Source organism: Ranitomeya variabilis, chromosome 2 (assembly GCF_051348905.1).
Source record: "Ranitomeya variabilis isolate aRanVar5 chromosome 2, aRanVar5.hap1, whole genome shotgun sequence".
Classification (NCBI taxonomy): domain Eukaryota; kingdom Metazoa; phylum Chordata; class Amphibia; order Anura; family Dendrobatidae; genus Ranitomeya; species Ranitomeya variabilis.
Window position 1 is genome coordinate 596432376 of NC_135233.1, and position 17804 is coordinate 596450179.

Sequence of the window (17804 nt, forward strand, 5' to 3'; positions counted from 1 at the left end):
CTCCTGGTAGGGGACAGATGCTAGAATGTAGGGGCTCCTGCTAGGGACAGATGCTAGAATGTATGGGCTCCTGGTAGGGGATAGATGCTAGAATGTAGGGGCTCCTGACTTTAAAAGGCATAGAAGAGAGTGAATTTCGCTCACACTTATGACTATTACATGAGACAGGAAAGGTAAATTATCATCCTACTCAAAGTCATGTTTTTGTCTATAGGGGGCAGTATTAAAGCCTGTGTTTGCTTGTGATATTTATGTTATTGAAGGCAAGTCAGTTCGTAAATGGCTGAATGTGCTTGACAGTGACATACACAAGTGCATTAAGAGGAGCTGTCACTTTCCATCTGGGTACAAAGTGCGTGTCTCAGCACGGGGTAATAATGCGCACAAGGAGAAAGCATGAAACAAATGTATATATCTGTGCTCAGAACTAATGGGACCTCTGCGAACTGACCTTGGACATATACACAACAGCAGAACCACTAATATTGAGAGTAACCACAGTTTATTTGACTGATTTTATGACTTGTATTACAGAAATGCAGGATACAGGATGAGAGATGCAAAGTGACAATGGCGGAAGCTGTAGATTTGCCTGATTAACTCCCTCTGTAGGTGGTGTATGAGAACGGAGTCAGAAGGAGTGGCACGTGGTACTTCTGTTTTGGGTCCGAGATGGTGAAAACAACCTGTAAAATAAGATGGAAATGTACACATCACAGAGGCATTGTATGTTCTCCATTACTGTCTTTAGTGATATACAGTTGTGCTCAAAAGTTTACATACCCCGTTAGAATTTTTGCTTTCTTGGCCTTTTTTCAGAGAATATGAATGATAACACCAAAACTTTTTCTCCACTCATGGTTAGTGGTAGGGTGAAGCCATTTATTGTCAAACTACTGTGTTTTCTCTTTTTAAATCATAATGACATCCCCAAACATCCAAATGACCCTGATCAAAAGTTCACATACCCTGGTGATTTTGGCCTGATAACATGCACAGACGTTGACACAAATGGGTTTGAATGGCTACTAAAGGTAACATCCTCACCTGTGACCTTTTTGCTTGTAATCAGTGTGTGTGCATAACAGCTGAGTGAGTTTCTGGGATCCAGAAAGACTCTTGCATCTTTCATCCAGCCACTGACATTTCTGGATTGTGAGTCATGGGGAGAGCCAAAGAATTGTCAACGGATCTACAGGAAAAGGTAGTTGAACTGTATAAAACAGGAAAGGGACACAAAAATATATCCAAGGAATTGATAATGCCAGTCAGGAGCGTTCAAACTGTGATTAACAAATAAAAAATCAGGGGCTCTGTAAAAACAAAACCACGGTCAGGTAGACCAACAAAAATGTCATCTACAACTGCTAGGAAAATTGTTCGGGATGCAAAGAAAAACCCACAAATAACATCAGCTGAAATACAGGAATCTCTGAAAACTAGCGGTGTGGCTGTTTCAGGGTGCACAATAAGGAGGCACTTGAAGAAAAATGGGCTGCATGGTCAAGTCGCCAGAAGAAAGCCATTACTGCACAAATGCCACAAAGTATCTCACCTACAATAAGCATAACAGCACAGAAACAAGCCTTAAAACTTCTGGAACAAGATGATTTGAAGTGATGAGACCAAAATTGAACTTTTTGGCCACAACCATAAACGTTACATTTGGAGAGAGGTCAACAAGGCCTATGATGAAAGGAACACCATTGTTACTGTAAAGCATGGTTTGGATTGCAGATGTTTTGGGGATGTGTGAGCTACAAAGGCACAGGAAACTTGGTCAAGGTTGAAGGAAAGATGAATGCAGCATGTTATCAGCAAATACTGGAGGCAAATTTACACTCATCAGCCCAGATGCTGCTCATGGGTTGTACTTTGATGTTCCAACATGACAAATCACAAGGCCAAGTTGACCTGTCATTGGCTACAGCAGAACACAGTGAAGGTTCTGGAGTTGCCATCTCAGTCTCCTGACCTCAATATCATTGAGCCACTCTGGGGAGATCTCAAGCGCGCAGTTCATGCTAGACAGCCCAGGAATTTACAGGAACTGGAAGCGTTTTGCCAAGAAGAGTGGGCAGCTTTACCATCTGAGAAAATAAAGAACCTCATCCACAACTAGCACAAAAGACTTCAAGCTGTCATTGATGTTAGAGGGGGCAATATACGGTATTAAGAAATGGGGTATGTGAACTTTTAATCAGGGTCATTTGGATGTTTTGGGTTGTCATTATGATTTTAAAAGAGAAAACACAGTAGTCTGACAACAAATGGCTTCTTCCAACAACTAACCATGAGTGGAGAAAAAAGTGTTGGCGTAATTATTCACATTCTCTGAAAAAAGGCCAAGAAAGCAAAAATTCTGCCGGGGTATGCAAACTTTTGAGCACAACTGTATAAGGCCGGGTATTGATGAGTGTACAAGCTACAATGCCCAGACTGACCCAGACTTACAGCCTCGTACGTGACTATCAGGCTGTAAGACCCATGGTCACACCGGGCATTGTGGTCCTATATGGGCTCTTAAATGTGCCCATCTGAACCCAGGCTAAGGGGGCCACCAGATTTGATGGAAGGGTCTTGAATATAGCTATGTGTGGTGCAAAACTATCAATAGCACATATGACTTGAAGGGCCCAAGATACCCTCTGCCACATAGAAGACAGTAATATTATACATTGCACCTGCAGTGGGATAATTTGAAGCTCATGGACCCCAATGAAAACTTTCCAACAGGAGCCCCGAAGTATTTAATTGTATAGGTCTTCTAATATGGGCAAAATGACTTTCTGGGCCCCCAAGGTTCCATGTTCCGGGGGTGACTGCAGCCCCTGTACCTATGGGCACACAGTAGGTTGGGGCGCTGTCATAGATTTTGCGTGCCGTACCTCCACATAAGGGTAGAAACTGTCCTGCTGCAACTTTTTCCAGTAGTCCTTGGTGTCAAAACGTAACTGGAAAGTCCCAGCGGAAAGAGGTTCTCCTCGCAGGAGCCCTGGACAGCGGCCGTCCTCATTAGTGACGCTGAAGAAGAAAGATTAGGTTTACATTAACAGAAAATTATATTAAATACAACTTTTTTCCATTTACTCAAAGAAGAAAAAAATCGTACCTTGGGATAGTTACAAAAACATGGCTGCTTCTTTCCTAAAACAGCGCTACAGCTGGTCACAGGTTGTGTTGGGTATTGCAGCTCTGTTCACTTTAAGAAAGCCAAGTTGTAATACCGATCACAACCCTAAGACAGGAGTGGCGCTCTCGCCGGGTGAAATCATCCTTGTTTTTAAAATCCCGTTTTTTTCATCCATATCATAATATGTATTAAAATAAAAAAATAGAATATGTGGAATTTTCAGATCGTCCACTTGGGCTTTTTTTTAGACTCCTCTACTTCCTATTGTTTCAAGAGACACCACATGTACATTAGCCACAGAAAACAAACGGCAACGCAATGTTTTGTATTGTAGCATCTATAAAGCTTGTGCAAAGGCCATTGTGAAGGGAGGGGAGCTGTGACATCGCCTATTGTGATTGTAATTCTTCCTCTGATGATAATGAGACTGCTGAAAACTGTTCCTGAAAGGACTGGAAACCCGGGAGACAGTTGAGTACTCACCTTCTGCTCACTTGTGCCCATTTTGTTTGGCCGGCATCCAGCTTGGACAGGGTGATGGTCAGCCCTTTGGCAGGAATTCCCTGCGCTGTGTTGAGGACATGTGTGCTCAGCAGGCTGTCACTGCCCCCCGACATGTCCTAAAAGATATGAAGATTTTTTGTTATTTCCTATTTATTATTACATTTGCGTGAGAATTCAGTGCAGAAAAAATATGCAATCTGCTATGACTTTTTCAGCTATGCAGTAGGGGAATTTCCTTTCCTGCATTTTCCCCGGTTGTTAGTAAATAAGATTATATTAGGGAATCCCCTTTTAAGCAATTCCCTGAAATACAGTTGTAGGTATACAGTTGTAGAACTGGTTGTCCTGTCCCCTTAGTTTCTTTCTCACACCCAAAGAGACCAGCATAGCTTACAAGTCTTTTAGGGAGTTGCAATGTAAGCAGTTCTTGTGCAGAACGTGCGTCGCTCCCTCCGCCGCCTGCCCTCCTTATATACCTACTTGTGCTGTAGACGTTCAGCAGAAGAACTTCCTGCCGCCGGATGCCACCGACCTGCAGAAATGCGAGAGCACATAGGAGGGTGTGATCCCGTCATGCCCACAGAAGTGTCAGCACATGCGGCAGATGGTTACCTGCGTGCCCTGGAGGTGCTGCTGAATGAGCTGCAATCGCTTCCTGCTCATAGTAAAGGATCCAGTGTTCTGAGCCGGGACCTTTGTACTGTAAAGCTCCTGTGCCCCAGGGGGGTCCTGGTTAACATTTACCAGCCTTGTTGTCCTGACGGATCACTGACCCCAAAGGCAATGAGTATCCTGGTATTCAGTGCTAGAAAAACATGGCTGCTTTCTTCCAATAACAGCGGCGCCGCTGCACCAGGTTGTGTACGCTGTCATGGAACCAGAGATGCAATATGACACACAACCATTAGTCAGGTGTGGCGCTGTTTCTGGAAAAAAGAAAACATATTTTTCAATATTTCTACTAAATCCGTTTTCTAGTTCTACCATGGCCGGAAAAATCGGATTGGTGGCAGTGCTTATATTTCAGCGCATGTGTATACGACCCATGAGAACAGATGAGTCTCTTCATTGACGCTTGGAAAATAATGTAATGATGCTATGACGGAGAACCATGGAAGGTGATTATCTATGAGTCTGGGATTATTCCGTCTGTACCTTATATAACCTAATGGACCCCATGCAAAAATGTGCTGTCAAATAAAATCAGATCACACCGACCTTGTAGGATGTATTTTCTGCCATTGATGCAGACAGTGCTTAAAGGGGATCTCCAGTTCTGGAAAACCTCTGTTCTTTGACTGCAGTTTGATTAAAATAATAATAAAAAGAGCTTTACTCAACCTCCTTAGGTCCAAGCCTGAGTCTCCGCTTCTGCTCAGGGTGTATGCTATGGTCGGTTTTGCCCAAGTAGCCAGCCCAAGATGCTCAGAGCTGATTGCCTAAAGCGCTGTCGACATTACATCAGCGCTGTAGACAATACCAGACACTGGGAGCAGCAGTGGAGACCTGGGGAGGGCGAGTAAGGCTCAGTTCATTACTAATTGCTCCTAGAAACCAGGAACCTCCTTTAGCGTCGCCCCCCAAAAAATCAACAAACCGTGAAGTCAATGTCAGGTGTAACCAGTATGACTTACTTGGTCTCCTTCAGCCGGCAGCACAGAGATGGCAACATTACACGTAGTACTGAATCCGTCCCCTTCATTATCTGCAGCGCTGACTGTTAGAACATAGTTATTGTTTTTCTGAAGAAAAAAAAACATAAATCATTTATCACAACTGAGAACATTGGTCTAAAAATACTGCAACCGAGCCCATAGAGAGGATGACCTCAGGGGTCCATGCCCACCGCCTAGCCCACCTCTCCGTGCAGATCAAATGTTGTGTGACTTGTCCGCACCTTGCTGTATTCTCACTATTTCTGTTGCACAACACTTGCATTGTGATCCATGATGGCAAAAATTGGATGTAACTTGCAACCAAAAAGTCAACAGTCGGCGCATGCGCGGACTCTGATGGAGCTGGAAGTGCTCGGCTGAGCTCCGCAACCCGACGCCCATATATACCCCTACTGCGCACCGGAATCGGGGAAATTTCAAAGCGAACAGACCCTCCTCACATCCGAGAATCCCGTGGCTTATAATGCCCAAGAAAGGAGGCGTGGGACAACCGGTGAGCCGCCCGATCTCCGAGCTCCTGGCGGGCAGCAGTGCTAGTAAAATGGCCGCCGCGTCTAATTCCACTCCCGCCCCGTCCCCACAGTTAAGTGAAGGAGCAGGTGACGAGGACCTGAATAATGGAGGAGACGCTGTTATTTCCACCGCAACGTTAACTAGAACCCTCCAGGAAACTTTCCGCACTGAACTTGCTACTGCCATGCATGCAGTCACCACCCAGTTACAGGACATTATCCAGCGTACGACAAGCTTGGAAGAAAAAATGGACGCCACAGCAGAGGCACTAGGAGAAGACCAAGAGACCCTCAAACACCATGCGGATCGCATCATGGACCTAGAGCTAAGAAGCGAAGACCTGGAAAACAGGTCTCGCAGAGGAAACATCCGGGTACGTGGACTGCCAGAGTCCTATGTGGCATTAAAAGAGACAATTACTACATTGTTCACTGCGCTTCTGCCGGCTGTAGGCCCATCCTTAATGCATATTACAAGGATCCATAGATCACTGGGCAAGCCACGGTCCCCAGACATCCCCAGGGACGTAGTCCTCAAAATGCAATATGAGGAGTCTAGAGACTTAATTCTCAATGCTGCGAGACCACTGTCTACACTTCCTGGCCTTCCAGGCTCTGTGCGTCTATTTTCAGACATAGCACCAGCCACGTTGTTTCGCAGGAGAGCCCTTAAGCCGGTCACTATAGCCCTGCAGACAGCACAAGTTAAATACCGCTGGGGTTTCCCATTCTCTTTATCTTTTACACATGAGAACGAATTACATATATGTCGTACGTTGGATGAAGGCAAAAAGGCCCTCGAACAAGCCGGAATACCATTCCCTGATACCTTACCGTCACTTCCGCAACGAAAGCCACGACCGACTAGAGAATGGCAGCCAGCCCCTATAACTAGGAGCCAACGCACACGAATCACTTGACTGGTTCCTTAATATTCTATTGCAGTTTTGTCTAGTGTTGCTGCTATATCGCAGCCTTCTGATGGCTATGCCAAGTTACTCTGGTTTGACTGTTTCATTCTGTTAAATTGTTCAGTAATCTTCCGATTTCGAGTATATTAAGATGAGCCCGTAATTGTATACATCCCTGTATCATGTTCCCTTTAACTTCCCCCCCTCCCCCCTTTTGCTCCCCCCCCTTTTTTTTTTTTTTTTAATTCTCTCTTCTTTTCCTCTCTTCCTCTTTCTTTATACCTCCCTCCCCCTCCTCACTACCTTTCCCTGGCAGGGCCCTTTGTTATAACGGGTAGGACCTGGGTTTACCACATGTTGCCTAACTCTGGTGATGCCTGGACTACCTTTTATTATGGTACCCCAGGTCACCATACGTTCTGGGCCTAGAGCCCTATTTCTTGTTTTCTTAATGTTATATGTGTTTGTCCTCCCCTGTATTGCACCCCTCCCCTTGTTTCCCCACAGATCTGCTCAATGCTGTCCACTCTGCTACCTTCAACAGGGGCGATTCGTCTGGTCAGGTTGGAGGAGCACTCGGGTCTTCCGGTCTGTAAGCGGTAACTATTTGATTAACCATGTGTAGAGTGATATCTCACAATGTGAGAGGACTGAACTCACCCATCAAACGGAAAAAAGCCTTCTTAGACTACCATAAACACAAACCTGATATTTTATGTTTACAGGAAACCCATTTCTCTACTACCTCTTCCCCTAAATTCTTTGACTCTAGCTATACCCGCCATTATCTTGCCTCCTGGAACCGTAAAACTAGGGGTGTCGCCATATTCCTCAAAAACTCTTTCCCTTTTCATTTAACCGATTCCTACTCAGACCCAGAGGGTAGGTTCATAATTTTACAAGGGACTTTGCAAGGTAAACATTTCTGTATTGTAAATAGTTACCTCCCCGCCACCACCCAGCTACTGGTTTTTAAAATGATCCTAACAAAATTCTCTCTAATCCCATATCATCACTTAATTTGGTGCGGAGATTTTAACTTGGTCCTTAACCCAAGCCTGGATAGCAGTTCGGTTCGAAGATCAGACATTACCAAGACTGACAGGAAAAAAATCCTACGCATGATGAAAGAGAATAGATTGGTAGACATATGGCGGGAGGTAAACGGGCACACGAAAGGTTACACATTCTTCTCACCAGTCCATAAATCGTACTCACGTATTGACCTACAGATAACGACGGCAAGCTCACTTGCGTCGGTTTTATATTCACGCCATGTCCCATCGACATGGTCAGACCACGACTCTGTCCTAACGGTCTTTAAATTCGATATCACTACATCTAACCTTTTTAAATGGTGTCTAAATGAATCCCTGATCATAGATCCCTCAATATCATCCCAAATCAGTGAAGAACTAAAACTTTTTTCCAAACTAATGAGACTAATGACTCTACCCCCGGGAATATTTGTATGGCTCATAAAAAGTACATCACTGGCTCTTTAATTAAAATAGCTTCTTTTCGTAAAAAAAGCAGATCTGCCCTCCAATCTAGGCTGGAAACCAAATTATTCAAGCTGGAACAGGCGAATCAGCTGTCTACATCCCGTTACTTAATAAAACAAATTTTAGACGTTAAAAGACAGTTGGATGCTGTTCTCACTGGCAGAACGGAAAAAGCTCTGGCCTGGACTCGAGCCACCTTCTACAAGCAGACAAATAAACCCTCCAGAATGCTAGCTCGCCAATTACGTGCAAGAGAATTTATAAATACCATCCCCTCCATTAGGGATAATTCAGGACATATATCAGCTCACCCTGAGACCATCTATAGAGTCTTTCAAGACTATTATCAGAAACTATATTCCTCTCCTCAAACTACCCCCATGAATCTTTTGAATTCTTTTCTACAGGACATTTCCCTTCCTAAAATTGCTGAATCTATGGCACAGCAGCTCCAGTCAGAAATTTTACCTGAAGAGATTAATTTGATAATTAAAAAACTAAAAGCAGGGAAAGCGCCAGGACCTGACGGCCTTTCAGCCCTCTACTATAAAAAATTTGGAAACCTCCTTATGCCTCACATCAAAAATTTTTGCAACGCCCTTCTCACTGGCTCCCAAATGCCCCCCGAGTTCTATGTCGCACATGTGACAGTCATTCCCAAGCCAAAACGAGACCACTTATCAGTTAAGAACTATCACCCTATTTCCTTATTAAACGTTGACTTAAAAATATTTACATCACTCATCACCGACAGACTTAACAAAATTCTCCCCTCACTTATACACCAAGACCAAGTAGGTTTTATCCCGATGAGGCAAGGTCCTGATAACATACGTAGAAATCTTAATATTATCCACTCAGCAAACCGATCTCAAAAACCACTCATGGTATTAGCTTTAGATATTGAAAACGCTTTCGACACAGTAATTTGGCCCTACCTCTTTTCAGTGTTGACCAAATTCGGCTTCCCCCAAAAATTAATCTCATGCCTTCAGCTAATATATGATAAACCGACAGCATACCTCAAACTCCCTTCAACCAAACCGTCGCCTATCGATATACAACGAGGCACACGACAAGGATGTCCGTTGTCACCAGCATTATTTGCATTAGCCATGGAGCCGTTAGCTGCAGCTATAAGAGACAAACCTAACATTTTAGGCCCTTCGGATCTAGGCGAACAATATAAAGTGAGCCTTTTCGCGGACGATCTTCTTCTGACATTAACTAACCCTTACTCCACTCTACCTAACCTGTTCTCCCTCCTCCGCACATTTGAAAAAATATCAGGTCTTAAAATTAATGTGGACAAATCAGAGGCTTTATTTATTAATACCCCCAGGGAAGACCAAGATAACTTAGTTTCGCAATTTGGTTTTACAAGGAAAGAACATTTTCTAACTTACCTCGGAATTAACCTCACAACTCATAAATCATCTCTTTTTAAATGGAACTACTCCCCCTTAATCAGAAATTTTCAGGCTGATATAGCCAAGTGGTCACGTATGAAAATATCTTGGCTAGGTCGGCTACACACTATAAAGATGATTTCCTTACCGAGATTTTTATATCTATTTAGATCGCTCCCTATAACGGTACCATCAAAAAGTCTCCGGGATATTCAGTCAACTATATCAAAGTTTATATGGAATGGTAAGAGACCCCGTATTAATCAAAATATCATGTTTTTGCATAGAAAGCTAGGAGGTCTGTCACTACCCAATTTTTTGTTATATTTCAAATCTGCCCAGATAGCTGAAATGGCCAAACTTAATTCCAATAGCAATAGTCCCAGGTGGGTACATTTGGAATCCTATCTTCTACGACCATATTCACTTTATGGCCTTTTGTGGTCTACAGTGAAACTTCCACAAAATATCCTAGTTACAGCCCCTTTCTCGGCCCTCTCCCTAATCATATGGAGGAAGGAGAGATTTAAATATCTAAATTTTCCCCCCTCATTTCTCTATTCCATAACCCTATGTTTCCACCGGGGTTGGAACCAGCACTATTTTCCTGGTGGATTCTAAAGGGGATCACCATGTTGAGACATCTTTGTTCTCCGTTTAATTTATTGTTCACCAAACAGGAATTCGCTCAACGTCATGAACCACCGTTTAGAGAAGCTCTACGCATAAACCAGGTCTTCCACTTTGCCAGACAGAACTCGCCCCGCGGGACCCCGTTCTGCCCAACCAGTTTTGAGCAAAGGTGCATAAACGATCCAATGGGGAACGGGATAATTTCCTTGATATATTCCTTGATTAATGTACCACGCACAACAGGGAAATTAAAATATATGGTACAATGGGAGGAAGATTTGGGATTCACCATACCCTTAGAGACATGGCATATATGCTGTGACATGCTATCTAAAGGCAGTCATCAGACATCATTGACTGAAACATCACTTAAAGTACTACATAGAGAATACTATGTTCCAACAAAACTACACGCCATATATCCCCACATCTCTGAAAACTGCTTTAGAGGCTGTAATGCCCCTGGCGATATGTTTCACATTTGGTGGAAGTGTCCCGTTGTCGAGGGCCTGTGGCGTGAGGTCAAACTAATTATTGATCGGATCTTTGGTAAAGCAATACCCTTGGACCCCACAGTCTTTCTGTTGGGCAAGAAGCATCACGGGTTTTCGAAGAGTTTACAGAGATTGGTGATTACTATATGTATGGCGACCAAAATTCACATAGCAGCCAAATGGAGAACCCCGTCATTGTCTATCTCGATGGTTAAAGATAGGGTGAATGAGATCCTACTATGTGAACGAATCCAAGCAACCAGGAATTATGATTGGAATGTCTTCTTTCAGACCTGGAACCCTTGGCTTGAACTTGACCCCAGCGCTCTTCTGACCCTCACATTGTCTCCTTAAATACTATAATTGTATAGGTCTTTGTTTAATCTCAAATACTTTTGTGGGGAGGGAAATGTTCAGGAGACCTATAGGTGCTTTCCTGTCTGTTCAAAACCCGTGTTATCTTGTTATGCATGTCTGGTTAAAGCCCGAACGCGTCTAGCTATTGAATCTATATACCCTACGGCACTCTAAGTTATACCCATAACTATGAAGACAGTATTGAAGTACTATGCCCTGTTGTTTTTACCCTTAGATGTAACACCACAATCGGACATTACAATCCTCTGAGACTTAAATTAATAACATACAAGTTCAACTGAATCTCTATATATAAACCTCTATAAGGAATTAACATGTATTTTGGCAGTAGCGTAACTAGAGTCTAATGGTCCCCAGTGCAAAATTTACCTGGGCCCCCACGTATACGTTGGTCAGATGTATGGGCCTTTGTAGTGTTCTAGATCCTATAAACACTTATGAGTTCACCCTCCATATAATAATGTCCCCCCCATCCTGTCACCTTCCTGTAATAATGTCCCTTATCTTAGACCCTTTCTGTAATAATGTTCCCCGTCCTGGCCCCTTTTTGTAATAATTTCCCCATCCTGGTCCCTTCTTGTACTAATGTCTCCCATCATGTACAGATTCCTGTTATAATGTCCTTTGTCTTGGGCCCCTTTCTGTAATAATGTTCCCCTTTCTGACCTCCATCCTCTAATAATGTCCCTCATCATGTGCCTCTTCCTGTTATAATGTCCTCCTTCCTGGCCCATATCCTGTAATAATGTTCCCCATCATGTGTCTCTTCCTGTATTAATGCCCCCCATCCTGGCCGTTATCTGTAATAATGTCCTCCGTCCTCGTCCCCAGCCTTTAATGTCCCTCATCATGTGCCTCTTCCTGTTATAATGTCCCCTGTCCTGGTTCCCTTCCTGTAATAATGCCCCCGGTCCTGGCCACTATCTGTAATAATGTCCTCTGTCCTGGCCCCCATCCTGTAAAAATGTCCCTCATCATGTGCCTCTTTCCTGTTATAATGTCCCCTGTCCTGGTCCCCTTCCTGTAATAATGCCCCCCGGTCCTGGCCACTATCTGTAATAATGTCCTCCGTCCTGGCCCCCATCCTGTAAAAATGTCCCTCATCATGTGCCTCTTCCTGTTATAATGTCCTCGGTCCTGGCCCACATCCTGTAATAATGTTCCCCATCATGTGTCTTTTCCTGTATTAATGTCCCCCATTCTGGCTACTATCTGTAATAATGTCCTCCATCCTGGCCCCCATCCTGTAATAATGTTCCCCATCATGTGTTCCTTTATGTAATAATGCCCCTGGCCACTATCTGTAATAGTGTCCTCTGTCCTGGCCCCCATCCTGTAATAATGTTCCCCATTTTTTGCCCCTTCCTGTTATAATGTCCCTTATCCTGGGCTTCTTCCTGTTATAATTTCCCCCACTTTGGACCCCATTCTGATATAATGTCCCCCTTCCTGGTATAATGCACCCATTCTCAGCCCCTAGCAGTAACAATGTCCCCCATCCTGGGCCCCTTCCTGGTATAATGCCTCTGGTATAGATATAATTATTTAGGTTCAGCTCAACTTAGTTTTGTCAAGTTTATGGCAAAATCAATGGATCAAATTAATTTAGGAAGAGGAAGAACAAACCTTGTAGCTTAGTCCGGGCTTGTCCACGCTGATCAGCCCAGTTTTAGGATCAATACGAAATATATCGTTGGGCACTTTTGGTGTCTGGTCAGTTATTGAATATTGTATTATCCCATTTGAGGTGAACTCAGTATCGTCCTCATCAGTCGCCAATACCTTCACCACAGACGTACCTATAACAGAGACACAATCAGAGTCCATACATAGAGCGTGCACCTTCTGCTCCACAGGGGTTTTCTATATAACAGTGCACAATCACCGCAGTCACGCTCATCATAATGCACAATTCCACCTGTTTTTGGAGGAGGAAATGGGCCCCCTTAACTCTTGGACCCCTGTGTGACCGTACAGGTTGCACCAATGATATGTCCGACCCTGGTTACAGCATTATTTAATCTATGAGCTAAAGAGATATGTAAGAATGCATCATGTGTATTGAATAGTCTCATGGCTGATATATACTGTTTATAAGCAAAGCCCTAAAAATGGACCTGGGAACAGCCAAAGGTGAGCACGACAGTTTCATGTCACACATCATGTCATGGCAAGACTGAGCAAAACAACAACACACAAGGTAGTTACACTGCATCAGCAAGGTATCTTCCTGCTTACAAAGCAGACTGGGGGTTACAGGATGGGCTGTTTAAGTTCTGTTAAAGAAGCACCAAGAAACGGGCAACGTTGAGGACAGTAGATGATGCAGTCGGCCAAGGAAACTTAATGCAGCAGACGAAAGAAGCTTCATGATTACTTGCGTTCTAAATCAGATGTCCAGCAGTGTCATCAGTTCAGAACTGACAGCGACCAGTGGGACACCGCTACATCCACCTACTGTTTGGAGTAGTCTGCCCAGAAGTGACCTTCATGGAAGACGTGGCCAAATAGAACAGATTTTCCACATGGGAACATAGACAAGCAACTCAACTGTGCATGAAAATATAGGAACTGGGGGTGGAGGGGGGGGCAAGTAAAATAGTGACTGATGCTCAGGACTTATGAGTCAAAATGTGAAATATTTGGTTGTAACAAAGTGGCTGGAGAGTGGTACAATGAGTGTCTGTTGGAATAGTGAAGCGCGGTGGAGGGTCCTACATTACAGGAAATTAAGTTGGGCATTTGGTCAGGATTAATAATGCCTTCAATGCTGAGAAATACAGGCATACTTATCCATTATGTAATACCATCATGGAGACGTATGATTGGCTCCAAATTTATTCTGCAGCCGGAGAACAATCTCAAACATCCTGCCAATGTCATTAAGAACAATCTTCAGAGTACAGAAGAACAAGGAGTTCAGGAAGTGATGATCCGGCCCCCGCAGACCCCAGATCTCAACATCGTCCAGTCTGTCTGGGGTCACATGAAGAGACAGAAGGATCTGCACAAGCCTCATACACAGAAGATCTGGGGTCAGTTCTCTTAGAGGTTTAGAACAAACTCCTGCCGAGTTCATTAACTATTTTCAATGACAACACCAAATATTGATTTTTCCTTTGCTGATTCACTTTGCATTTTGTCAATTGCTAAAAATAAACAAAAACTTCTAGTTTTGAACTCATTCATTTTTTCCACACCTGCCTAAAACTTTTGCACAATACGATACGTCTCAAGAATGGCTTAACATTTTTATGAATAGTGATTTGAAAAAAATCTAGAAAAATGCAAATAACCCTTTAAAAGGCAAGTGATTTAATGGTATATCTAACACAAAACATGAAACTTACTGGGTAAAGCATCTTCCTTTACTCCTCCATCATATCGTGCCTGTGTGAATACCGGCCTGTTGTCATTCTGGTCTGAAATATTAATGACGATTTCAACAGGACCTTCCAAAGTTTGTCCCAACTCTGATATAGCAGATACTTTAAGCTGTAATCATAAATGTTTATATGAATTACGGTAATATTGTGTCGTCATTTGAAATAACGATCAAGATTCTTGCACTAAAATCAGTGTAAAATGTAAAGTGGAGACGTGGTTTGGGATGAAATGTTCTGCCCTCCTGCACAGCCCCTCATTTTATGTCCCCCTTGCACAGCCCACAATCCCCTCATTTTATGCCCTCCAGCAACCTCTCACAGTCCCTCATTTCATGGTCAAGTAATATAGGAATTAAAGAAAAATAAAACCCTTATATTTGCCTAATCCAGGCTCCTTGTCCACTGTCTCCTCTTCTGTCCTGAATAGCAGTGGGCACTTGATGGCATGATGACATCACTGAACCGCACCATCCAATGTCCTGTTTGTGTGCCTTCTTCAACAGGGTGCAGGCTGGAAATGGCCTACATCTTGCTGGAGGTCTTGGCAGAGCAGAAGGCTGACTACAGCTCCTCTGCCGGGAAGTAATGTCTGGAGCACAGACAGAGAGCGTGTGCCTGCGCACCGACCATAACTGTGCTGAATGCCTGTGGCTGGAGGAAGGCGTCGGGTGGCCGAAGGCATTCTTTTTTTTTTTTTTTTCAAAGTGCGCCTTCCTCAGGTAGGCAAGAAGTAGCGCCCTTGTCAAGTGCCTAACTTGTCTACCCCTTGTCCCGGCCCTGCCAAACTTACATAATGTTTTTTTATTACTTAAGAGTCAAAAGATATTCAGAAATTTGTAAAAAAGAATAATATATATATATATATATATATATATATATATATATATATATATATATTTATATATAAATAAATCATATAATTTGTGTCGCCATTTTCCCGTATTTTTATTTTATGTATATTTTTTCATTGATGGAGCGGTGTGATAACGCCATCATAGTCAATAGAATTGCCACCCCCTCCAAACTGGGGCAATTAAGAGCTTGTCGTGGGCACAGCTGTAAGGGGGTACAGAAGTACACCCTATCTGGTGGAAGCAGGATGAAAAATGGCACTTCGGATTTTTGCATTGAAGCCTGGTAACTCTAAGTTACACCTTTCGTGCCCCCTAATAATATTACAGCAGGGACTACAGAAAGGCCATGTACTTCTTGATTATTGTACCTGTTTTTATTATGTATAGCCCCCTCACATGTAAAGCGCCATGGAATAAATGGCGCTATCATAATAAATAATAATAATAATAATACTTACATTGTACTTAGCAATGTATTCCCTGTCCAGGGGTTTGGTCACCCTCAGCCAACCAGTACTGTCCACAGTAAATACCCCAATGGGATCTGAATCAGCCCCGGTGCCGGATATTCTATACAAGACTTTCCCAGTAGAGTCCACACTTGATATCACCTGTGGAGAAGGCAAAATAAAAGTACGTGAAAAATCAGTGGTTATAGGAGGTAGAAGTTGTATCTGACTATATCTAATCATAGTTATTCATCTCCCATTGGACATTTTGTTTATTAGCAAAATGTATAAACTTTCAGCTCTCTGCAATAAATGTTCATATCTCAACACAACTAATATTACTGACTTCTATAGACTCAGAATTGATCACCCCGTGTTCTGGGGCTGCCTTGCTGCATCTGGCACAGGGTGTCTACAATCTGTGCAGGGTACAATGAAATCTCAAGACTATGAAGGGATACTAGAGAGAAATGTGCTTCCCAGTGTCAAAAATCTTGGTCTCAGTCGCAACAGGATAATTACCCAAAACACACACAGCTAAAAACACCCAAGAATGGCTAAGAGGAAAGATTGGACTATTCTGAAGTGGCCTTCTATGAGCCCTGACCTAAATCCTATAGAGCATCTTTGGAAAAAGCTGAAATATGCCGTCTGGAGAAGGCAACCTTCAGACAGGAAACAACTGGAGCAGTTTGCTCTTGCGGAGCTGCCAAAATACCTGTCGAGAGGCGCAGAAGTGTCATTGACAGTTACAGGAATCGTTTGATTGCAGTGATTGCCTCAAAAGGTTGTGTGACAAAATGTTAAGGGAACCATCATTTCTGTCCAGGTCTATTTCATGAGTTTTAACACTTGTGTCATTAGTTGTGCTGTGCTGTGCATATTTTTTACCCATTTTTGATGGATGCACATAGGCTGGAATAGCAGAGTCTATCTACCGATCCTGCTACATATCTTCTTGTAGACGCCGTACCTGGATAATTCGCTTTGGATATGGACCCCGCTCATTCTCAGTTATGTAGACTGGCGGTAAAACATAAGCTCTTTTCTTTCTTCTCAGGAAGGGACTGGTTTTCTCAATATCCTTATTTCCATCAGTAGACTGGGCCTGTGAACCACAAATATAGTTGATAAAGTCAAGTGATTCTTACGATACTTTCAGCTACTTACATTTAAGTGAAGGGACGGAGCATCTTTTCCGAGACATTATTCAGTTTCCACATAAGGGCACCGCTCTACAGATTGGATTAAGCCAATTTCCCCCAAAATTTGTTTTATTTTCCATAGGAGGACTCCTCACCTATGTCAGATACATTGTTAGGACTTCCTCAGGTTGAAGTGTATCTCCCCTTTAAATTGTGAAGTCTTGTGAATTAGGATCTGTCACGTTCACGCACTAGTGGATACCATCACAAACTCAGTTTTCCGGATTGTCTCCGATGGCATTTACTCCTGTTTTGGTCAAAAACTATACAGACCAGAACCAGCAATGAGACCAGCCATCTCACAACTGAGTATGGTGCGCCAGGAAAGGGTTTATTTGGCTTTACTCAGATAAAGAGAGTCGAGTTGAGAGTCAAATTCTGAGTCAAGTGCTGGTGGAGTTCAGTCAGAGGAAGTGCTAGACAGTGGCAGCATTTGACAAGCAGCGGCAAAGTCGTCCTGTCCATGCCAAGTCTCCCAACAGTATGAGGACACATCTGAGGCTTCGTGCAGATCCCGGGGCAGTCATGGGCCTAGGGCCCGGAAGAGGCATTGAGTGCCATGTCTCTGTCTCCCCTTTGAGGAAGATGTCGGCCGGGTCTCAGAGAGGGAAGGATGTTAGGCCTTAGGGAAGCCAGATAGATGGTCCCTGGGACCAACAGGAGCTGATTAGGTGGGGAAGCAGGTCGGAGTCAAGGACTGAGGGGATTCTATCTCACTCTGTGCGCCGCAACTGCATGTATCTGAATTGCACAGT

The 17804-nt window shown here is 43.5% G+C and overlaps 1 protein-coding gene across 1 annotated transcript in view; it reads right to left on the minus strand.

Annotated features, from left to right (window-relative positions):
• Positions 1-485: 485 nt before the first annotated feature.
• LOC143807195 (cadherin-1-like) overlaps positions 486-17804 on the minus strand; it is a 67807-nt gene continuing 50488 nt past the window's right edge. Inside the window, exons 5-12 of the mRNA XM_077288484.1 lie at positions 16818-16952; positions 15854-16006; positions 14506-14650; positions 12782-12954; positions 5272-5379; positions 3617-3753; positions 2889-3024; positions 486-686 (exon numbers count right to left, since the gene is read on the minus strand). Of these exons, the coding sequence (XP_077144599.1) occupies positions 597-686; positions 2889-3024; positions 3617-3753; positions 5272-5379; positions 12782-12954; positions 14506-14650; positions 15854-16006; positions 16818-16952 (1077 nt within the window). The 3' untranslated portion in view covers positions 486-596. The remainder of the gene's footprint in view (positions 687-2888; positions 3025-3616; positions 3754-5271; positions 5380-12781; positions 12955-14505; positions 14651-15853; positions 16007-16817; positions 16953-17804) is intronic.